Below are 24238 nucleotides of genomic sequence, written 5' to 3' on the forward strand. Positions count from 1 at the left end.
TTGCGTGACTCAACAGTGACACCTTCTGCCCAATAAGTAGCAACTACAACTGAGATTTAAAGGATACAAGGTTCAACCCTCCTGTTCAAGGGATGCAGAACACACATGTAGAAATAGAAAAATATTCATATAGGTTTTAAGAAGAGTAAGACTGAAGGGACTTACCTGCCTCTAGCCACATATCCAGAAGCAGGTGAACTGCAAGCAGACAGTAATAATCTGAAAACTGCAATTCAGTTTTCAAACAAGATTTCCCTATAGAGGAAAAAAAGCGTCACCCCGCATAGTTCATATATTATCAAAATCATTACATGCAATAAACAGGGCCAATCATTTCTTACATAGTTATGTAAATTGGCAGCCTTTCAGCCCACCAGATTACATTTCTAAAGGGACACTGTCAGGTTAATTATTTTTGAAATCCCAAATTTCCTCACATCTGCTACTAATGTCAGATTATAAAAAGTGAATGAATTGTCAACGTGTTCCTTCTCCTCATTTATGCTTTTTGCAGTTCCCCCAAAGAGGACAGGAAATGAGTCCATTTCATTTGTATTTCTAGTGAGTTTCACTTCCAGGCTCTTCTATACTAGCTAAGTACTGCAGGGTCTAGGGTTACAGACTCCACAGAGGATTGTTTAAAGACAAAGAGCTTTTCAACCAGATACAAATACAACTACTACTTTCGTTTTGGTAAAATTGAAAATGCTTACAAAAAGTGACAAGCTTTTGGAAATTTGGCCCATAAGAAAGTCCAAATATGAATTAACTGCAATGCACTAGTTTCAAGATTTTCTTACCAAACTCCAATCCATGCTGGTATCTTAACATCAACTCCCGGACTACACTCAGCTTTTGTTTTTTATCAATGGTGTGATAGAGACCAAGCAATCTTGTTAGCTGAACCACACACAAGTGTTGTTGCAAAGCTTTGATGTCAGCTGGTAGTGCAAGTTTACCCTCTTCTGATGCTGACAAAGGAATGATTCCCAGCAACTGACTGATGAACTGGAAAAGAAACACAAGTGTTAAATTTTGCAATGCACTTAGTCACCTCAAGAAAATAACAAGTCTTATATCCCTTTTCAGAAACTGGGACAAAATGAGATTATGGAGGTGATGGTACCAACTCCATAAATAAAATGGCATTGAAGTTTGAAGTTAGAGGGCTCACTCCTCAAGATGGTACACATTCGGATCCTGAGAAGGCAGGAAGTACCAAAAAAGTCAATGGGACTCCACACAGGCTTAAAGTTAACTATGTCTTCATGTGCTTTGCTGGATTGTGGCCAGAATGCTCCACGCCTTGCTAACATCGAGCCCCAAGTAGAAATTAAATTCTATTGTTATTCATTAAAAATCATACTTATCAGTACCAACCATACAACTCTTTCCAAGGAATTAACTCTCTCAAGACACTGTAAGTTAGAATTAAACCTGTTCAGTACTTTAGGAATTAAAATGAGTCATTTTGAAAATTACACTTGCAATGATACCATCAATTTCTCCTAGCTAAAAATGGCTTTAACATCACAATGATTATACCTGCTCTGAACAAGATAGATAACATGGGGCTTAAAGTGTTGGCAGCAGCCTGTTTATAGTAGGGCTACCGACATTTCCACCATTGGGGGAGCTGAGCCGATCTTAGCAACAGAGAGATCCCTAATACGGACAATGCCCATATGTAGTTTACACAGATTTTGTTAACAGCCTTTGACTGATCCAGGACTTTTTATCTAACTCCCATCCCTGAGAAATATACCACAATAGCTTAGAAGAACAAGGGGGTGAGTGGCAGGATTCCCAGCTGCTGAAGTCATCTACCAAGCTGCTTGTGACTCTGCTGAAATCCTCTCTCAATTTAAGTTTAAATAAGGTAGGGGTCAGAAAGATTCTGGGAGAACTACCAATAGTGTCCAGTCATCTCTTTCAACTGATGCTGATGTGCCCATTCTGTCACTTGGATCTGCTGCAGTGTTATTACTTAGTCCCCTAACTGTGCCTGGTGCTTGGCAGAGATTAAGAGAAAGACATTTTCCAAGAGAGTATTTACAATTAGACACAGAGCATGAACAAGGACAGACAAGGGGAGAAGGAAAGAAGGACAATGTTCAACACAATAGTAACATAAGTCGTATTACTTAACAAGCCAATCTTATTCATTCTGATATTTTAGATAGAAACTAAGGGCTTGGCTACATTTGCAAGTTAGAGCGCATTAAAGCAGCCCCAGGTGCCCTAACTCACGACCCGTCCACACTGCCAAGGCACTTAGAGCGCCTGGAGTCTGCAGCTGGAGTGCTCCTGGTACTCCACCTCCACGAGAAACATGACGCTTTGTCCGCCTTGGCTGAAACGCCCCAGCGTCAGTGTGAACGAGGTGTTGCATTACTGCGCTGCGATTGGCCTCCGGAAACGTCCCAGAATCCCCTTAAGTCAAGTGGCCACTCTTCTCATTGATTTGGAATTGGCTGTAGGAATGCAGATATGCCCTTTCAAAGCTCTGTTTCTGACACCCGGAATGCTTATCTGCTCTGGGACAAAGCAACCATTACTGTGGAATGCTGGTGCTGGGAGTGTGAGAGAGAGAGAGGCTGGGGAGAGGGGGGGTCTGCTGCTGTCTGAACTTACAAGACAGCATGTTGACATGCTCTCCCCCCCCCATACACACAACACACTCCCTGTCACACTCCACTCCACCCCATTTGAAAAGCACGTTGCAGCCACTTGCATGCTGAGATAGCTACCACAATGCACTGCTCTATGGCGTTGCAAGAGCTGCTAATGTGGCCACGCCAGTGCGCTTGAATCTGACAGTGTGAACACACTGCAGCGTTTTCTCTACTGCGCTCTCTGAGCGCTGGTTTAACTCCCGGCGCACTACGTCTACAAGTATAGCCATGCCCTGAAGTTCATTCTGTGGAGGTCTATCTTCCCTTGACGCTCATATTTAACTCACATTGCTTCAATGGTAGCTGTGCATGTTTATACAGGAAGAATAAACCTTTTTATGGTGATAGATATTTTGGGCTCTACTGTATATCTCAGACTGTAACAACTTGAACAAGAGTGAGGAGAGGTTTTGCCACTAAAATCAACAGAAGTGATGGGACACCACAGAACTGCAAGGAAAAGGCTCGGTCCCACAAATAATTCCCCAATTACTCCAATAGAACCACTCATGAATACTCATAGTGTCATGGGCGTCACTGTGCAGTGTGTGTGTGTGTGTTGAAAACTCCCATTGAAGTTATTCAGAACTTTGGCATGTTTGCTTTTTAAGAAACACTATTTTTTCTGGTTAGAGCGGAATTTTGAATAAAATTAACCAATTCTACATTTTTGGCATTTTGTTTGTCTAAAAACTGATTCGTTCCCTCCCTGAAAGGGGGTTTCCTTTTGATATCACCAAGTCAAAAGCTGCATTCTGCAGACAGCTAGTGCACTCAGCAGTCTCCAACACCCCTCCCTTTACTTCACCCAGTGCTATTGTTCTTACCTTTGTACACTGGGTGGATGGGAGGAGGTCCACAAATACCTTGAGATCAGTGAAGCAACAGGGTTTGTCCCCAAACTTTTTGAAGTATTGGAACATTAGTTCTTCTGGGTCACCTAACAAAGAAACTCAGTTATAAAGAAGCCTGTTCAATCCTTTTTATTTTTTTTTTTTAAAATGCTCACTTAGAAGTCAATAATATAACGAGGCTTGGAAGGATTAGAATTTTATTGGTAAATCCTGGTGAGCATCAGTTTCACCATACACAAACTGAAGAAAAAATATTTCCTTTGCCTAACTGCACATTTTTGTTATCAAAGAAAGAAAAAAACTGCTAGAGAACGTATTGGGCCAGGGGTTCTCAACCCTTTTCTTTCTGAGGCTCCCGCAACAGGCTATAAAAACTCAATAGCCCACCTATGCCACAACAACTGGTTTTCTGCATATAAAAGGCAAGGCCAGCATCAGGGGGGTGGCAAGCAGGGCAAGAGGAGATCCTGTGAAGCTAAGTTGTTCAGGCTTTTGCTTCAGCCCTGGGTGGCAGGGCTTAGAACCCCAGGCTTCAGCCCCATGCGGCGGGGCTCCAGCTTTCTGCCATGGGCCACAGCAAGTCTCACACCAGCCCTGCTTGGCGGACCCCCTGAAACCTGATTGGGGCCCCCCCAGTGGGCTCTGGACCCCTGGTTGAGAACCACTGTATTAAACTGTCATTAAATAATTACTGTCTGATCCTCCTACCCATAATTTCCAGCACTTGTGAAAATTTACACCAATAAAAATAGAAAAAAAAAAATGCTTAAAAACAGATATTCTCTGTCAAAATTATTTAAAGAAAAAGAAGTAGAGTTCTGTCAAACCTCAATATAACTATGAGGAATTTTTACTCCTGGAAATGAACTTATTCATAGCAATTTCTTATGTTCAAAGTTAAACAGTGATTTACAAACCATGATAGTTCCATTTCAGATCTTACAGTCAATCAGAAAGCTTAACCCATCTGATAAAGAATGAGAGATGAAAAAAACCCAGGAGAATATTTCAAGCTACCCACGCACAATTTGTCTGATGATGAAATTTACTTTCCTGCATCTAAAAGTAAAATGAGTTAATTTAAATAGGATTTGCAGAAATCTTGCTAATATTAAACCACTATTCTCTTCCTTACACCACTCCAAAAGTGTTTTTTTTCTTTAAATTATGAAACCTCCAATAAGTGCATTTAACAAGCATTACTGTTCTCATTTATAAGGCTGCCAAAGAGCCCAAAGAATCAGCCAGTGATTACACTAAGGATGACAAAGGGAGAGGATTTTCAAAAGTATTAAGGGATTTATCAAAGCACAACTACCACTGAAAGTCACTGGGTTTGTGCGCCTAAACCAATTAGGTGCCTTTGAAATCTCCCCCAAAGACCTTGTTTTAAAAGGTCTAAAACACTCTAGAATTGTTATCAGAATAACACTTGACCTTCTATAACACCTTTCATCTGAAGGTGCTTTATGCATGCAATCCCTGCACACACTTTACATCAGGCACTATTAAATTGATGATCCCAGTACAAAGAGCTTGTTCTAGTTTGGTGTTCTTTCCCTTAAGGTTTAATTTATCTTCCAATTAGTGGCTCTTACCTAGTTTATATTCATCATTACAACCCCTGTGTCGCAAACGTCTAATCAGCTCCAGTTTGGCTAGGTAGGGTCCCCGAAGTGGCCGAGAGCTCTTAGCTTCTTCTGTTATCCTCTCCTCTATAAATTTCACAGCTTGCTCTGTAGAATAATGCACTTCTCCTTCCAAAGAGCTGTGCAGTTAAAGATATGAGTATTGATTTCAAGTATTCTTATATCATTGCCATTTCTGAGGCCCTGGCAGCAAGTGGTAAGCATGCCTTAACATCACGCCCTCAAAGCAATCAGGTTTGACTGACTTTCTGACTCAGAGCAGGGAGCAGGTTAAGGAAGCTCTAATAAAGTCAAAACTAGCATTATATGCGTGCTTCCAGAGCAGGTCAGTGCCCTCTTGGAACAGGGACCAGCTTCCGCAGCTAAGTTGCTTGGTTATGTACCAGCAGCCATGATGACTCTTGAGATAGAGAGCTCTCCATAAGCATGCATTTACACTAGCTATTTACCTATATGGGATACACTAAGCAGGGATGGGAAAAGTGGCGGCTTGGGGTCCGCATCTGGCCTGCCAAATTGTTCTATTTTTCCCACCGCAGCCCAGATCGGGGCAGGCAACCTGGCAGTGCCAGGGTCAGGAAGGAGACAGGGCATTATATTGCAGGGGGAGGGTCCCGCCTACTCATGTGTTACGTGACACTGTGGCAAAAGCCAACGTGCCAGAGCAGGGAGCTGAGCTCAGCTCTGAGGGACAGGAGCTGTTTTCACAAGGTAAGCTCACTCTCCACACTCCCTTGGGGGGGCAGGACCCAAACTCCGAGTCTCAAACCCCAGCCCATCAATAGTCTCAGTGGGTTTTGTGGCCCTCAACTACCTTAAAATTGCGCATCCCTACACTAAAGTAAAACCATCAAGGGACAAACTATGATTTTGACATCTACTGTATGAAAAGGAAAAAACCCTCAGGGATAGTAGTTGACTTACTGCTCTCCTTCTGCTGGAGGAGTCCAGGATTTGTCAATGAGTTGAAAGACTGAATCAAAGTAAATTATATAGAACTGCCAATCATCTGAGCTAAAAACAGGCAAGGAGCAAAATTAAGGAAAGTGCAAATAATGTTACTCATACATGCAAAGTCTACTCCTTTATAAAAACATTGTTAGATCTTGCAAGACACAGAACAATTAAAACACACAGGAAAAAAATCACACTAAGAACCATTTCCACTAGAAAATTCCCCATCTTAAAGGAGCACTGTTAACCAGAGGTTTCTAAAACCAACGTATTTCAAGAAACTTAAGTTTCTGACACAGCTTATCCAGATTTATATTTTAAGTTCTTTCACAATTTTTTAAAAGGGATTTTGGCTCCCATTAACATTTATAAAGGTCTTTCCAAAAAGGGAATGAGCAGGTTCAAGAGTAGTACCACCAAATTCCTAATGTAGGAGCTGGGAAATGCATCTGACCATCAACAAACAAGTGAAACCGACTATGTACAAAGTGCTGCAGAATGCCCAAAGCAAACTGAAAACTTGTCTATCTCTATCTAACGTTTCAGTTGTAGTAACCTTAGCTGTTGCTAGGTCATTTCCCTCGCACCGCCCCTTCCCCCCACCAAGAATTTAGGCTTTAAAGTCTCCTCATGATTTCCACTATAGTTACGTTCAACCTTTTGTTAAAGAACAATTCTTTTAAATAAGAAGTTTTTGATCTCTTGGATGGCAGCTTCAGACAGGATTCACTGTAATCTCATTAACTGTGTCCTAGTCCTGAAAACGAACCCTCATGACTGCTCTCAGAGGCAGATCCGATCATCCTGATTTGCTCTGTTCTGACATATTCAAAGCAGCAGTTGCATTTCCTAGGGCAAGTCTACACTACTGTGCTACTTGGGTGCATCTGGTGAACAGACGCTATACCGATGGGAGAGCACTCTCCCATCAGCATAATTACTCCACCTCTGCAAGAGCGGAAGCTGTGCCAGTGGGAGACAGTCTGCTACAGATACAGAATGGTACAGACACCTCTTGAAGTCGATGTAACTTATGTCACTCAGGGGGTGTCGTTTTCACACCCCGAGCGACATAAGTTACATCGACTTATGCAGTAGTGTAAATCAGCCACCAGAAGGAAGCCTGGCAGATTAAGAGAACTAGGTTGTAGGAAATAGTTGTAGGAAATGAAATTCAAGTACAAGTTTGCATTTTTTCTGAAAATTAGTATGTTGGATAGCAAGGTATGGACCTCTGGAAATAGAGAATGAAATTAGTTTATTTCAGGAAAACACACGTTGCACCACTCATTTGTTCACTGTGAAAGTTAGTGGAGCTTCCATGTGAACTAATGATAATTTGCAGTCTTAGCACCTTTTATCAGAGGATCTCCAAACACTTTTCAAGCATTCAGTCTCAGACCTTGAGAGACAAGCAGCTGAGGTACAGTGGGGACGTGACTCATCCAAGGCCACAGAGTGAGTCAGTGGCATAGATGTGAACACAACTTACTTTTTCAGTAGCAACCTCCTGGACAGTGCGTTGCATTCTGGCCACTTGGACAGCTTCTTATACATCGCCATACACTTATTCTCTCTACTCTGGAGCTCACTAGTCAACTTCTCTAAATCAGAAACAGTTGTGAATTTATTTCAACCATCATTTTTCTTTAACAACTTTCAGAACAAAGTATTTTATCCTATATAGGATGGAAAAGAGAAAACACATTCTTCTCTGAGACTGGAGGGCCAGGACTTAAGTCCAGGACCAATGCCAAAAAGCACTGCTAAACCAAGAGGTCAGTAACAGATTTAAGGTCCTATATCTTGCAGGTCAACGGTGCTAGAAATTAGTGCTTTGTTATTGAAAAACTGGGAGTCCTAACATTTAATCATTTTTAAGGCCTGGTACCTCAACTAGCTGCATCAGCGCTTGAAACTCTTTGCTGGATCAGCACATATTTTCCAACTGAGGAAAGTGCTGAACCTGTGATTAGAAAGAAAACATTTTATGCCTAATTATTGGCCAACATATGACATAAGGAGGGATTGAAACTCTATTAAAACAATCTTCTCATCAACACAACTACCCTCCTTTTTCTGTTACCGGTATAGGCTCAGAAGCTGCTGGGCCCATGGTGCAAAACCTTCACTTGAAAAGTACATAAGACTGGGTGCAGAACTGTAGAGTCTGACTGGAACCTTAATGTTCTGGCTGCTCTTAAGCTACAAATTCACTTTTGTGGCAGAAAAATAAAGCTCTAAACTCGTCCAGGAGAAAGGGGCATAATGCCATCATTAGCAGCACTGATTTTAAGATGGTAACATGAGCTGACATGATGGGATTTTGTGTTGTAAAGAAGCAACATGTTGTACAAAGGGCAATTATCAGATTAATGTAACTGATAATCTGATAATTGCCCTTTGTACAACGTTGCTACTTTAACATGGATAATAGAATGGATGCTGCAAACACTCTTGAGTGTAGTAATACCACAAGCAGTCTGATGAAACCAGTGCGAAAATCTGCAGAATTGGGCTCAATGTGTGCTGTTGGTATGAATTAAGTTAATCTACACCTATCTTTAAACGAGTACATGTGTAGATCAATTAAATCCCCATAATGCAAGTTCCATAATAAAGACCTGGGGCAAAAGCAGGAAAACCCAGTCAAACCTCCACACAGCTGGGGTTGTTAATTGACCGAATGCATTGAAAGATAAATTACCTCCTAGTTTTCCTCTAACAACATCCAAGGCTTCCTGATACTTCTCCAAACGTTCCAGGATCATGTAGTAAAGTTCAACCTTAGAAGAAAGATTTGGATACATTGACATTTGGAAGTAAAACAAGTGAAAAGTATCTGGAAATAAAACCAGTTTGTGCTTCTGTCATTAGGAAGAGGAGAAAGTCAATGATGCCTGTAAAATGTCTAACAGCCACCAGAAAGGAAAATTCATTAATTTAATTTAATGACCTCTAATCCCAAAGGATCCCCTGGGCTTTACAAACACTACAAAGGAATCACTTCATCTAGCAATGAACTCTTCACAATTTCACACCACCTACAACCTCTGCCCTCACTTCCTTCCACACCCTTTCATTCCTTAGGCTCCTCTATATCCTCTCTCCACACTGCTCCCTTTGTCTTCCTCCTCTTGCTCCCTGCTTCACACCTTATTTCACGCTGACGCTTGCAGCAGTCTCCTACTTTCTGTACACCAAGCACCTTCTCCTTTCTCAATATCGCTTCTCAAAACTCCTTTTGGTCATGAGGCCTCCTGTGCTTATAAATGCATTGCTGATATTCCCCCTCCCCCTCTTTGCATCTACATTGCTGTCCTGTTCAACTAATTCCAGTTTTCAGTTCTGATTTTTACTCACGCTCATCGCGTTATTGGTTTCTTTTGCACCTTGGGAACTTCCCAGAAAATTGTTATAAAGGTTCACTTGAATTATAACCGTAGAAATCTGTTTAATTAGCAACAAAAATCCATTTTCTGAACAAATGTGAACATTGACATTTCTTTTGTCTCCCATGTTTTCCGCACTGTGTGTAACCACACAAGAAAAGCTGCTGACCATCCTACTTTGTTTGACCAAGAGGAGAAGCCCAGAGAGCACGGACAGGATGCGTATCAGGAGGGAAAATGACCAGGACATGTATTTCACTGACAGTCCCTTTGAAAGAATCTGACCATTTTATGATTTCTCAAAGTTAGCTTTTGAAAAGCTACCATTGCGATTGTCTCAACAGCTACTGTTTTTGGTTTAAACTGAAAAGTAGAATCCCTGGCTGCAATGTATTTTTATTAAGTTTGTGAGTTCTTCTGAGACATGGAAGTTGTTTTCTGTCTTAGGGGTTCTTAAACATCCATAGAGTGGGTCACACTTTAACAGATTGTCTCACAGACCATGTCCTCTCTAGTCATGTCTGCATAGGCACCTTCCTTCGCACTAGCAATCATATAACATCCCTGTGGCAACGACAGCAATGGATTCCCTTGAACTGGAATATTAGGAAAGTAATATTTGGAGCTGTTTTTATTGTGAGTTACCAGCTGGAAATGGAGAGCCAACACTGGCCAGCCAGCTCCCCATGGATCACCAGCAAGCCTTCTACTTTGTGTACTTAATAATAAAAATTTAACAGAGCACTATAATGGGAACCAGACTCAGTATTAGGTATGCTATAAATTGTTAGCATAACATAAAGCTCATACAATCTATTAACAATGCTCAAATCAAACAGAAAACATTTGCAACTCTTACTTCAGCCTCAGCTTCAATTTTATCCTCTTTCACCATTTTTTCCACCATTCTTTCAGCTAGGGGCAAAAACATTGTTTTGGAGAGGTTTTCATCTTGTGCTGAAATAGACTAGGGGAGAGAGAAGAATTACTGTAGCAATTTATCAGCCTTTCGTATTGTCCAACTCAAAATTAATTTTTTCATCAGGTGGGATACATGACACACACACAACCCATGAAATACCCATCAGGGCTACCATCAGCTACATGCATGGACACAGCATTTTGTAAAACATGCTGCTGGGGAAGCAACTGATGGTACAATGAAGTGCTCACTCTTTCCAACTTGAGTCTCAGAACAACGTAACAGACAACGTGTTATCAATCAAAAAAAAAAATTAATTCATTTATTCTACAATCAAATTATTTTGAAGTATACAATTATTATTTCCATGGGTTTTTTTTGCTTGACTAAGGCTATATCTATATTAGCATTTCTGTTGTCAGGGGTGTGAACCTTCCCCCCCCTCCTGACTGAAATAAATGTCACTGACAGAAGTGCCGGTGTGGACAGTGCTATGTCGGTGGGAGTCGCTTTCCCGCCAACACAGCTACCGCCGCTCGTTGGGGGTGGTTTAATTATGCTGGCTGGAAAGCTCTCTCCTGTTGGCACGCACACAGGAGACTTTACAGTGGTACGGCTGGAGCGGTACCACCGTAAGGCCCACAGCACAGGCATACCCTAAAGGAGGTCTGGTAGGAAGTTTGATTAACGCTCAAGTCTGTTATCCGTAATAGTCCAAAATGGCATATTTTGATTTTTATTGTTGCACGGATCTTGACATCTAAGAGACAAGCAAAACCAGGTAAGTTTCTGGACCACACAGAAAATACAGATTTGAGGAGAGCTCAGTGTTTACACTGACTTTATACAGAAATAGTAGCACCCTACAGTGCTAGCGGGCAGCCAGCCAGCTTACTTAAGAAAGCTATTGGGTATTTTCATAATGTGAAAACACCCAGAACATCTCAATGTTAACATTACAGCCACTATTAAAGTCTTTAATTCAATCAAAATGGTGTATTCACCTGCATAATTAGGCTCATCACAGACCAAAAGTAGTAAGGGTTTTTGGGGACAATCTTATAAAGTGCCATTCCAGCCTGAAAAATATAAGACATGTATCCATCATTTCAAAAATGCTTCTATTTATAAGCTGCATTATAGAAAGTGAAAGAGTGATGACACCAGTGACAAACAATTCCTGAGGATTAGTGACCACATAAGAATTTATTAACCCCAACTGGATATACTCCCTAGGAAACACCCTCCACCGAGATCTATCTTGGTCGTGATGCAGTTTCTCTCCCTCCATCTGCTGCGGTTTCTTTTTTAAAGTGTATTATAGCTTCAGCTGGCCTGGAAAGGCATTTCTAGAAGAATGATTATTTGAAGAGCCTATAGCTTTAGATACAGGGTGCACGTGCGTGCACACACACACTACCTATTTCTGCAGATTAAGGGAAGTTTTCAGCTCTGGTCTACATCTTTGCACATGTTCAATTGTATACACACAACCAAGCCCACACCGTGAATGTAAACACCTGCACGTGAACATTTTTAACTTGCACATGCATGTGTTCAGATTTTGAAGGCATGTGGCACAAGAGACAGCCGAAGAGATGCCCAGTTGAAAATATGGCCCTAAATATCAACATACAGCCAAGTCTTCAGTCACTTAATTTAGAATGGAAGTTATTCTTATTCACACATCCCTCACACAAGCATTATGTCTCTATATAAATGAAGACTGAACTTTCCTACATTTACTTCCGAGTTTTTAAATTGCTAAGAAATTACATATACACACAGAATATAATATTTTACATTAGCTAATCTACTTTTACAAGAAACATACTCTACTCCTTGTTCATTTCTACAAACTGTTTCTTGTCTGTTTTCAGATTAAATGAGACTTTTTCAGGCCTTTCATCTAAAGTTTGACAGGATGCAACAAAAGATGGTTTATTTTCACCCTCCTTTCAGTCAATCTCTGTCTGAAGTCTGCATCCTTTTGAGTCCTTAAGTGCAGTAGTAGATACCCATTCAAAAACACCCTATATTTGCCATTTACGAGCATTACCAACCTAGATAATCTAATCAGATACATGTTTGTACAATGGTCTGAACAGAATATTTAGCGTTTATGTGACACTTTGTATCTATATAAGACTGGGTATTTTCCATTCATTATTCCGACTAAGAGTACAATTATTAGAAGGTTAAATGCCTGAATTTTAGATTTCATATACAGCTCGTAAAGTAGTATTATATGCTAGCCTAGAGTAAACAATGAGGTTTCTTACTGAAGGATGTTTGCATCACAGCAAATCTATGCAAAAAGCATTTTTAAAAAAAAAAAAAAAATTCTGGTCAGAATTCTACACAATCAATGTAGCTGTCAGAGCAGCAAAAAAGGACTTTGCTTAATTCAGCCATAAATAAAGCACACTTCACCTATAGACCAATTCTTCATTTTCTAGACCTTTATCTTTATCACTGCTAATCTGGGAGAGCAACACACTTCATTTTTAGATGACCTGACATTATTAGAGATCTCAGGATTCTACTGATTTTGAACCCTGAAATGTAAATGCATGCTTATGCCAGTTTCTTTTGAAATCAACCAGTTCTTTAAATGGAAAACACACAGAGGGCTGTCTAGAATTATATATAAAGAGTATCCTATAGAAAAATGATGGCAGTAACTGATTTTTTTTGTAAGACCCAAAATAAAAATGACATGCATAATCATTTTTAACATAAGCAGGCATGAAGCAAATTAATACTGTGTTCCATTTATCAGTATAAATATAATCCTTATTTAAGACATTAAATTGAAGTCAAGGCCGATCAATAATTATCTGAAGCCTCTATCTGAGCAAACAAAAAAAATCCATTAAAACAAGCAAAATTTTAAGATTAGATTAATATCCAACTCACAACTATCACAGCATATCTCAAAAGTTCTCTTTCTGCACAAGTGCAATATCATGTATTGCATGATACATTGCAAGTCAGACTACAATCTAGCCTTTTTTAAGATGCAAAAATTGTAAATCCAAAATTGTTTTGATATTCAGATGCAGGTATGTCAAACAAGAATAAACCAGACCTCTCTGTATTAGTATTTAGCACTTTGCAGGCATATATATTTCCCTCCTATTAATAAAGCTGTAACTTGGTGAGATACATATATCAGTGCAATGTCACAGATTGCTAGAGACTGGTGTAGTTGGCTGTTCCAAGACTTCAGTCTTGCTGCTCGCTGACATGGGTCAAGTGGGTAACAACCACAGTCGTAGCAAATTTAGGGATTAGCAAATCAGATATATTCCTTGGTGTTGTGGTCAAATCTACAGCTATTTTTAAATTAATATTGAAAGTACTTAGTACAATAAGAACTATTTTTAAGTAGCAGTCTAAATTAACCTACCAATTCAGCACAGATCTCAGATGAGACATAATGATTTTACAATGATATTGCAGATTTAAGCCTTTTATGAAGAGTCTTTTGATAAAAAGTTAATCATTCTCTAAAGCACCATATATACCAATGATTCAGGCCCCATCAAATTTAGCCACTTACAGCTGGGCCACACAGAGATTAATCACCATTGTTCAACTCTATTTTTTGGTTTCGAAGATAGGGTCTTTGTACAGAGATTCAAGTCACCTTAACACAGTGGGAAAAGAGAGCCTGGAATCAATTTGCCTGCTTCCCTGTGCGTTTTTATACATAAAAGAGGGAGTGTGTGTACGCTTTGAAAAGAGACTTCCATTTATAGGCATTCTCCAGGCACCTAATTTGGGAAGAATGAAAAACAAAACTAACAGGCATGAGATTGTCTTGCCAACTGAAAAACAAGATGTATGTAAAGAAAAAACAACTAAGCTTTTCTTCTATCAAAATACAAGCTGCACAGTCTAACTCTACACTGGTTCCTAGAGATAAGAGTGCAGGCAAAAAAAAAGGAAAGAAAACTTAAGTTTGTACATTATTTGAAATTGTTGCCCTCAGGAGCTCTCAGTAAAGCTAAATATTCCTGCCTAATACACTCCCTTATGTGTAAGCTTAGTATTCTCTGATATAGGTATCAATAGGAAGCTAATATGCCAACGCGGCCAACCAACATACTGCATCAGTACAGACTACAGTTCATAAAGTTAACCTTCTCTTTTTGAGGGGAAAGGAAGCAATTGTCTTTTATGTAAAAAACACAAATTTGAGTAGTGGTCTCTCTAACCAACCCTGTATCAAATATTTAATCATGACGTAGAAATTTAGCATTGATTCAGCTCAGCTTTCTAGAAAATTAAATATAATTTTAAAAGGTGCTGGTCACTAGTACAGTATGATACAGCAAAGAGCCTTAAGGAAATGTTAGATTGATTAGTTACTTTGTATCATGGGCAACCATCAACTGGAGGAAAAACAAAACAAAAATCACACTTCTGTCTAAGAACTTTGCCACCACTATTGTTAAACGTGACACCTACGATTACTATAACTGAAATGGGTGAAGGTACCTGTTGCATTTTCTTGTATTCCCCGACCCTGGCATAGGCCATGAAGAGATGAGAATGATACTCCTCACTGTTGGGAACCTTCTTTACAGCTGCCTCGTAAAGTTTTGTTACCAACTCCGCTAAACCAAAAACAGATGTTTCCGTTCAGACACATTTGCAATATAAAGTTATAAAGCAACTATCTCAAGATAACATTTGGGATACTGTGCAGAGTAATTCAATTACACTCAACACCTATAGGAACACGGTCTATCTCCCCCAGCACCCCAAGCCCCACAAACACACAGTAGGCAAGAAAGAGAAATATTTTAAAAAAAGAGTTTGTGTAAACATAAATAAAAAAAAGATTAAAATGTTCAGAAATGTACTGAATGCTTTCAGGTACATCGTGTATTGGGGTTAAAAAACTTTAAAATTCACCCATTTTGGGGCATTACACCAATTCAAGATTTGTACTTGGGTCACGTGGAGACTGTCTACTTTAAATAAATGATTTATTAAGACAGAATAATTTCTCAAGTTTAAATTGTTTTAAGGAAACTTCTCTAATGCAGTGGTTCTCAAACTTCATTGCACCACGACCCCCTTCTGACAACAAAAATTACTACGCTACCAGCACTCCCAGCTACCTTCGAGACACCACTGACTTCCTGAGGAAACTACAATCCACCGGTGATCTTCCTGATAACATCATCTTGGCCACTATGGATGTAGAAGCCCTCTACACCAACATTCCACACAAAGATGGACTACAAGCCGTCAAGAACACTATCCCCGATAATGTCACGGCTCACCTGGTGGCTGAACTTTGTGACTTTGTCCTTACCCATAACTATTTTACATTTGGGGACAATGTATACCTTCAGATCAGCGGCACTGCTATGGGTACTCGCATGGCCCCACAGTATGCCAACATTTTTATGGCTGACTTAGAACAAAGCTTCCTCAGCTCTCGTCCCCTAACGCCCCTACTCTACTTGCTACTCTATTGCGCTTCATCACCTGGACCCATGGAAAAGAAGCCCTTGAGGAATTCCACCATGATTTCAACAATTTCCATCCCACCATCAACTTCAGCCTGGTCCAGTCCACACAAGAGATCCACTTCCTGGACAATACAGTGCTAATAAACAATGGTCACATAAACACCACCCTATACCGGAAACCTACTGACCGCTATTCCTACCTACATGCCTCCAGCTTTCACCCTGACCACACCACACGATCCATCGTCTACAGCCAAGCTCTGCGATACAACCGCATTTGCTCCAACCCCTCAGACAGAGACAAACACCTACAAGATCTCTATCAAGCATTCTTACAACTACAATACCCACCTGCGGAAGTGAAGAAACAGATTGATAGAGCCAGAAGAGTTCCCAGAAGTCACCTACTACAGGACAGGCCTAACAAAGAAAATAACAGAACTCCACTAGCCGTCACCTTCAGCCCCCAACTAAAACCCCTCCAACGCATTATTAAGGATCTACAACCTATCCTGAGGGATGACCCAACACTCTCACAAATCTTGGGAGACAAGCCAGTCCTTGCCTACAGACAGCCCCCCAACCTGAAGCAAATACTCACCAACAACCACATACCACACAACAGAACCACTAACCCAGGAACCTATCCTTGCAACAAAGCCCGTTGCCAACTGTGCCCACATATCTATTCAGGGGACACCATCAAAGGGCCTAATAACATCAGCCACACTATCAGAGGCTCGTTCACCTGCACATCCACCAATGTGATATATGCCATCATGTGCCAGCAATGCCCCTCTGCCATGTACATTGGTCAAACTGGACAATCTCTACGTAAAAGAATAAATGGACACAAATCAGATGTCAAGAATTACAACATTCATAAACCAGTCGGAGAACACTTCAATCTCTCTGGTCACGCAATCACAGACATGAAGGTCGCTATCTTACAACAAAAAAACTTCAAATCCAGACTCCAGCGAGAAACTGCTGAATTGGAATTCATTTGCAAATTGGATACTATTAATTTAGGCTTAAATAGAGACTGGGAGTGGCTAAGTCATTATGCAAGGTAGCCTATTTCCCCTTGTTTTTTTCTACCCTACCCACTCCCCCGACGTTCTGGTTAAACTTGGATTTATGCTGGAAATGGCCCACCTTCATTATCATGCACACTGTAAGGAGAGTGGTCAGTTTGGATGAGCTATTGCCAGCAGGAGAGTGAGTTTGTGGGGGGGGGGGGGGGGGGGGGGAGAAAACCTGGATTTGTGCTGGAAATGGCCCACCTTGATTATCATGCACATTGTAGGGAAAGTGGTCACTTTGGATGAGCTATTACCAGCAGGAGAGTGAGTTTGTGTGTGTATGGGGGTGGGGGGGTGAGAAAACCTGTATTTGTGCTGGAAATGGCCCACCTTGATTATCATGCACATTGTAGGGAGAGTGATCGCTTTGGATGAGCTATTACCAGCAGGAAAGTGGGGTGGGAGGAGGTATTGTTTCATGGTCTCTGTGTATATAATGTCTTCTGCAGTTTACACAGTATGCATCCGATGAAGTGAGCTGTAGCTCACGAAAGCTCATGCTCAAATAAATTGGTTAGTCTCTAAGGTGCCACAAGTACTCCTTTTCTTTTTGCGAATACAGACTAACACGGCTGTTACTCTGAAACAATTCAGGATGGGGAACCAAAGCCTGAGCCCCACCGCCCTGGGGGGGAGCACAAAACCGAAGGGCTTCAGCCCTGGCGGGGGGGGGCCTGTAACCTGAGCCCCACCACCTAGGACTGAAAGCTCAGGCCCCAGGCAGAGGGGTTTGCAGGACACTTTGGCCCCAGGCCCCAGCAAGTTTAACACCAGCCCTGGCAACCCCATTAAAATGGGTCATGACCAACTTTGGGGTTCCAACGTACAGTTTGAGAACCGCTGTCTAACGTACTAGGAGCAACTATGCTATACAGTAAAAAGCCCTGATACTTCCCAAGTGACTTTCTTGCTTTCAATCTCCTTTAATAATTTAATACAAAGATAATAGGTTTATCTTGAAATAAATTAATACAGACCTATTATGATTGGATATTTAGGATACCTAGACACTTTTATTTGTATTTGATTTTACCATCGCTCCTCCTCCTCGCACCCAAAAATTATTTGTACTTACTCACACAATCATTATTTAACATCAGGTTTCAGAGTAGCAGCCGTGTTAGTCTGTATCTTAAATTTTTTTAATCTTTTCTTAAAAATTCAAATTATTCTTCACATAAAAGCACTATATACGTGCAAGGTTAATAAGGTTTAGTACGATTTTATATATTCTTGAATAATTAATTTCCACGTGTACTACATTCAGTTCTATTTATGTTTATATTTTTCTGGTTTTTAAGTTGAGAATTGTAGAAATAAAGATTCAAAGGCAGCTATGAAGAGGTTTTATATTATTACAATAAAAAAGCAAAGCCTAAGTACTGGAAATTAACTAGTAAAGGACACAAGAAGCTGCTATTTGTCAAGAAATGGCCCTGGGCAGTTACATCTCTTCATGAAAAAAAAAAAAAAAATCAGTTTTTCAGTCTACAATCATTTTCTGTAATAAACCTGATGATGAACATTACTGACACATCCTCAGGATAGTGATAAGGTATCTCCTTGTGCTGCAGACTAACCAAACCACATATGGTTTCTCTTTCATAGCTTTGTTTACTGAATGACCCAAGAAGTTAAGATTCAGATGAATTGTTTTCAAAAGAGTAACAGGAAAGGGAGAGGTCAGGATTTCCCCTCTAAGTCTGCAACACAACTTTTAAAGCCATTTTGAGGGGCTAAATTCCTTGATTGTGTCTATATACATTTTACATTGTCTGCTTCTTCGAAGTTCATATACAGTATTAGCCATTTATGATTTACATGATTCCTATTTAAAGTAACAACAACATCACATGGTTTCTGCTGGAATAAATTTGAATGAACTTGTTTGATATTATGACTAACATACAATGTTAAAATTACTCTAGACCCAATTTTCAATAATCGGAGCCTAACCAGAACATCTTGCTTTAAGATGATCAAATAGAAACTTGTATGTCAAAGGGGCATTTTTACGCAGTTCTGTGCCAAACTGGGCATCTGAATCTCATGTCTGAACCACCTATTAAAGTGCCTATGTTTGAAAATTGGACTTTGTACATTTCCCTTTGAATTTTGGGCAATAATTCATTTTAAAGAAAGGCCCAAGGAAAGGTTATATAATTATGATCAAGCAGCTGAAATTTGCAGGAGAAAAGTAAAATAAAAAAACCTACGTCTATGCATTTCCCGGTAAAGGATAGTTAGTGCTTGCAAAGAGTTGTCATCTGTGGGTTCGAGTGCTGTTACTTCTTGTGCGAGAGCAAATGCTTCATCTTGTTTCCCAGTTCTCTGCAAGCCAATTGCCTTTAAAACCTATACATGTAATAAAAAAGCAGCTATTCAAAAAACATTGCCAACATCTACAGAAGAAAAACTTATTTTGAAACAAAGGATCATTATTAGAGAAAAATCCACTCGCCCATGGTGAGAAAGGGACTTGTCTAAGTGAGTGCCATCAATTTCTGAAGAATCTAAGCTTCCATTTAATAAAATAAAATTTTATTAAAAAGGGGGTGGGGGGGTGCAGGTATATTTTCTTATAATTGTGAAGAAAATCTTCCAAATGTGAGTAATGTAAAACTGTTGTTTTCAACCTATGTCTCAGATTTCTAATGGGGTCTGCACCTTCAGTCAAAATTTTTTAGGGGCCCTCTAATGAAAGAAGATTGAAAACCACTGGTGCAAAATGATGCAGTGCTGCCTTCCTCAGTCTGTAGACTGCCAGTTTCAGTGCTTTTGCTGCTGCTCAATTCTCCCTAGCTGTAGCAGAGTGAAAACCAACTAGTCTCACCAGTTTTCCCTGCTGCTATTCAGAACTATGTGGTCAGAAGAGAAACTAACAATATTCACATCTTTTTCACTCTCCAGCAGCTTGGGAAAACTTTGACAAGTAGCAGCTGCATCAGTAGCCAAAAGCCTGGAAGAAGGCTAGAACAGGAGAAGCTCTGGTAACATCATAGCAGTCAAAGGGCAGAATTTTGCAGTTTAGAAAGCACATTTCTTAACACATTTTCAAACAAACATGATATTACAGGATTTAAAGTGTTCTAATAACCTTCTGAAATATTTTAAGAAACACTGTGGCCTCTGTAAAAAAAAATAAAAAAAATCACTAATTATTGGAAGTTTGAATGGGTCAGCAGAATTTCCCCAAATTTCAGAACTGTGTTCATTCAGTAAAATAATGTAATGAAGAGCACTCAGACTTACCTTAGCGCAGTGAAGATCTTTGTGTTTTTTTAGCAGTTTATCTGCCTGCTGGATTGCCATTTTATTATTGCCATTATCAAGATAATCTACATAAAAACACACAGTGATTACAACTGACAGCAAAGAAAAGATGGCTACCTGTTCCCTAATCTCAAGGAGGGCGGAAGGTCTGTGCTGGAAGAGTGATAATGAATGTTCAGTTCATAACTACTGAACTCCTGTTCAGTGACCATTTTCCACAGTGCATCTTAGAACTATATCTCATTTGTTCCAGTTTCAGTCATCCCAACACAAAGTACGGTAAGAGACTCTTTTGGTCTTTCCTGATAAAAGCTCAGGATACATTATTATAATATGACAAGGCACAATGCATTCAGAAATGAGCCTCTCTCCACTAAAGAGTAGGCTAACATCCTTTGCTCTAGTTACAAGTAGAAGTGAATTTGGTGGGCTAATAGGAATGTTTCCATGGATTTAAGTGGCGGTGGATCAGACCTTAAAAGACATTTGCCATCTATCATTACAGTAAATGGAAAGACCTATTAGGTTATATGATCCATTCCTCAATCAGTGCAGGTTTACACCCTACTAATATTCCGTATGCTATGTTTAGTCAAGTTTTAAAGCACTCAAATAATGAGGCTTTCATTGGTGCTATGGAGACTATTCCACAATTAGTATTTATTATTTTCTATTACTGTAGCATGTAAGAGCCCATGGCCTGGTCTACACTACAGTTAGTTTGACGTAATGCAGTTTTCATCAACCTAAATCTGTAAGCGTCTACACTAAAATGTCGCTCCCACCAGCAGGACAGTGGGGTGGGAGGAGGTATTGTTTCATATTCTCTGTGTGTATATAAAGTCTGCTGCAGTTTCCACGGTATGCATCCGATGAAGTGAGCTGTAGCTCACGAAAGCTCATGCTCAAATAAATTGGTTAGTCTCTAAGGTGCCACAAGTACTCCTTTTCTTTTTGCGAATACAGACTAACACGGCTGTTACTCTGAAAGCTCCCACCAATGTAACTCACGCCCTACACTGACTTAACTCCACCTCTGCGAGTGGTGTAGTGCTTAGGTCAATGTAGTTAGGTCCACGCAGTGTCAGTGTAGACACTGCATTCCTTACATCAACTGTCGCTGCCATTCAGAAGCCATCCCACAATGCCCCACACTGATAATTAAATCAGTGCAAGCGCTCCTAGTGAGGACATGCATCACCAGTTCAAGGAGCACAGTGTGGACGTGCAAAAGTTATTTCGTTACTGTGGGCGGCTGTACGTCGTCATAACTTAGGTCGACTTAATTCTGTAGCGTAGACTTCCCCCAAGTCATGGAACAAGACTCTGTTATTCTCATCTCTTAGGGTTTGTCTAACACTGCACAAAACCCTGGGTCAACGGACTCGGGTTCACGCTACACAGCTACAAATAGCAATGTAGACATTCCCGCTCAGGCTGGAGCCCAGGCTCTGAGGGGGAAGGGTCTCAGAGCCTGGGTTCCAGCCTGAGCAGGATCGTCTATACTATTACTTTTAGTCTCATAGTGCAAACCCTGTGAACCTGAGTCAGTTGACGAGGGCTCTGTGACCTACTGCCACAGTGGATTTTTTTGCAGTGTCGACATACCTTTAGAAAAATGTTGGCTATACAGTTTAAATTTTTCTTTTCTCATTTTCATATCATTATTCTCAGTTCTACCTCCAATGGGATACAGTCAGATTGTTTGAAAATTACTGAAATCAGAATAAGAGATTAATTTGAGAAGAGAACAATAAACCCACTCAATCTTTGCCCCACGTCAGACTTTTTGAGATTCGTTAACCTAAACCTAGTGTAAAACAACCGGGATGTATCCAATGAGCCAAAAAACATAGGTGAAGTGTTCCTAATTTTCTTCTAAATTCCTGGTGAGGAGCTAACACTAGCTAATTGAAATTAAATTATACACTTTCTTGCTAGGACTGCATTTCTTATGAGGATGGATTCCACTGAGTTAAGGTGGTGACCTTTAGTAATTCCTGCCACAGCCTACAAAATTCATATCCATATTACCGAGATTTACATTCAATGGCCTTTAACGTTTGCCTCTACGGTAGTATCTATGCTAAAGAACTGAACCACTGCTAAATGAACTGGGGGGATTGTATAGGTTAAGTGCACATTGTGCAGTGTGTCCACACTAACTAAAACAAAATTTTCAAGTATTTCAACTAACAGAGTAAAATGGTATTATGACTTTATAAGAGGTGGCTGTTGTGAAAAGGATGCACAGCAACCTCTATCCTATGCCCTTCCAGGCTGGTGTTAGACCTTAAAGATTTGCCGAATACAGATGTTTAAAAAATTCTGAAATAGACCAAGCTAGTAACCTTACTATAACCACTATACATTTTTTGGTTCACAGATTTGTATTTCATGGTACACAAACTCACAATCCTTCAGTATCCAGTTTGCACTGACTGTCTTGGTGTTGTTAAACTTATCTAGCCTGCACTGATAAGATCTCTGCTATAGGTAGCAGTGTAACACACAAGCCACAAGGGCTTTCGAAATAGTAGCAGAATAAGGACTATGTCTTGTCAACAATATGAACAAGTTTCTCAGGAACTAAAAGAACTGGCATCTTCCACTTATCACAAAAGAACTTCAACTAAAGAAAAATATTAAAGTACATATTATTAATAGCAAGTCTATGGGTGGAGATTTTAAATGAATGGAAATGCAACATAATTAACCTCCTGATTAACGTACAACAAATTAAGATAAAAGATAGACATATCTGTCAAGGCATCCTGAGTAATCAAGTGCACAGGACAAACAGAAAAGTGATGTTACAAGCAAAGTAACTAGAACCTTCACCCCACACAAAATCTGTTTACTTTTTGGCCTTTAATGAAAGCCACACAATTATATTTTTAAGAAGCCATGCTTCATTTATTAAGGACTATAAATACCAAATATTAAATACAACACATTAGGTTCCCAGTGATGCTTTCTAGAACCAACACTATGCACTCAGCACATTGCATGTTTAAAAGGCATTTCACGCTCTCTGACAGCTATTAGGGGCTGAAACACCAAAATACATCTTAGTTAAAATGTCAGTATATTTCAGTGTCTTCTGGCTTAATTTAGGTTAATTTTTTAAGTTACAGTTTTTGTAACAGTTAACATTTGAATTTTCTCCAGTTTAAGAAGTTACTTTGGAAACGTATCACTACATACAAAGCCAGCAATTGGAGCATGCCACAGAAAATTCAGAGAAACGTTCAGTTCATCACACTGAACCAAACTAGAGTGCTACAATTACAATTTCTGTAACGAATGTTTATTTTTCTTTAATATAATCATGTCTTAATTAAAATACTGTAAAGAATAAAAATTTAACACCCAGCAGAAGTAACTATGGCCCCAATCCCATAAAGAGAACTGCACCCATTGACTTCACCAGAACTTAGCTTGGGATGCAGGGGTCTACCTGCAAAGTTTTCTTTGCGAGACAAGTAATTAAACCGTGAATGGTGCACTTAAGAAAACAAGTTAATCCCTAATCAAATGCAATTCCCCTTGTATTTCTAACCAGTGATTTATTTGTATATTGGAAGTCAAACACATTTTCAGAGGAAGTTTGTGTGGAAGGTTGGTTTTTTATGAGAGTATCCAGTTCTGAGAGCTCATTGAGCTGTAGCTCACGAAAGCTCATGCTCAAATAAATTGGTTAGTCTCTAAGGTGCCACAAGTACTCCTTTTCTTTTTGCAAACACATTTTCTGCACTCTGTAAATTATCTGTTCTGGGATTCTAGAAGTTTAACATCCCAGTGTGGCACATGCACAAATATAGAGCAAAAATTTTCTACTACTTTCTTAACCAGTGTGTCTCCTAATAAAGCTGGAGAAGAACTGCAAGCAATACTTAAGAATATTTTGGGGCAGACTTTTAAGACAGGAGGTTGCTGAAC

At 39.9% G+C, this 24238-nt stretch overlaps 1 protein-coding gene and 1 long non-coding RNA gene across 3 annotated transcripts in view; one reads left to right on the forward strand and one right to left on the reverse strand.

Moving 5' to 3' along the window:
• LOC144275764 (uncharacterized) overlaps positions 1 to 10248 on the forward strand; it is a 42489-nt gene extending 32241 nt beyond the window's left edge. For both annotated transcript variants that reach the window (XR_013348098.1, XR_013348099.1), the window contains exons 3-4: positions 7820 to 7910; positions 9681 to 10248. This is a non-coding gene — a long non-coding RNA (uncharacterized LOC144275764). The remainder of the gene's footprint in view (positions 1 to 7819; positions 7911 to 9680) is intronic.
• The window catches only part of NAA25 (N-alpha-acetyltransferase 25, NatB auxiliary subunit), a 48492-nt gene that overhangs the window by 22180 nt on the left and 2074 nt on the right, over positions 1 to 24238 (reverse strand). The window contains exons 2-13 of the mRNA XM_077835286.1: positions 20276 to 20361; positions 19240 to 19378; positions 14953 to 15071; positions 11451 to 11525; positions 10384 to 10491; positions 8840 to 8918; positions 7625 to 7736; positions 6103 to 6192; positions 5128 to 5297; positions 3503 to 3615; positions 801 to 1008; positions 166 to 255 (exon numbers count right to left, since the gene is read on the reverse strand). Of these exons, the coding sequence (XP_077691412.1) occupies positions 166 to 255; positions 801 to 1008; positions 3503 to 3615; positions 5128 to 5297; positions 6103 to 6192; positions 7625 to 7736; positions 8840 to 8918; positions 10384 to 10491; positions 11451 to 11525; positions 14953 to 15071; positions 19240 to 19378; positions 20276 to 20361 (1389 nt within the window). The remainder of the gene's footprint in view (positions 1 to 165; positions 256 to 800; positions 1009 to 3502; positions 3616 to 5127; positions 5298 to 6102; positions 6193 to 7624; positions 7737 to 8839; positions 8919 to 10383; positions 10492 to 11450; positions 11526 to 14952; positions 15072 to 19239; positions 19379 to 20275; positions 20362 to 24238) is intronic.

The sequence above is a fragment of the Eretmochelys imbricata genome, chromosome 15 (genome assembly GCF_965152235.1).
Source record: "Eretmochelys imbricata isolate rEreImb1 chromosome 15, rEreImb1.hap1, whole genome shotgun sequence".
NCBI lineage: Eukaryota > Metazoa > Chordata > Testudines > Cheloniidae > Eretmochelys > Eretmochelys imbricata.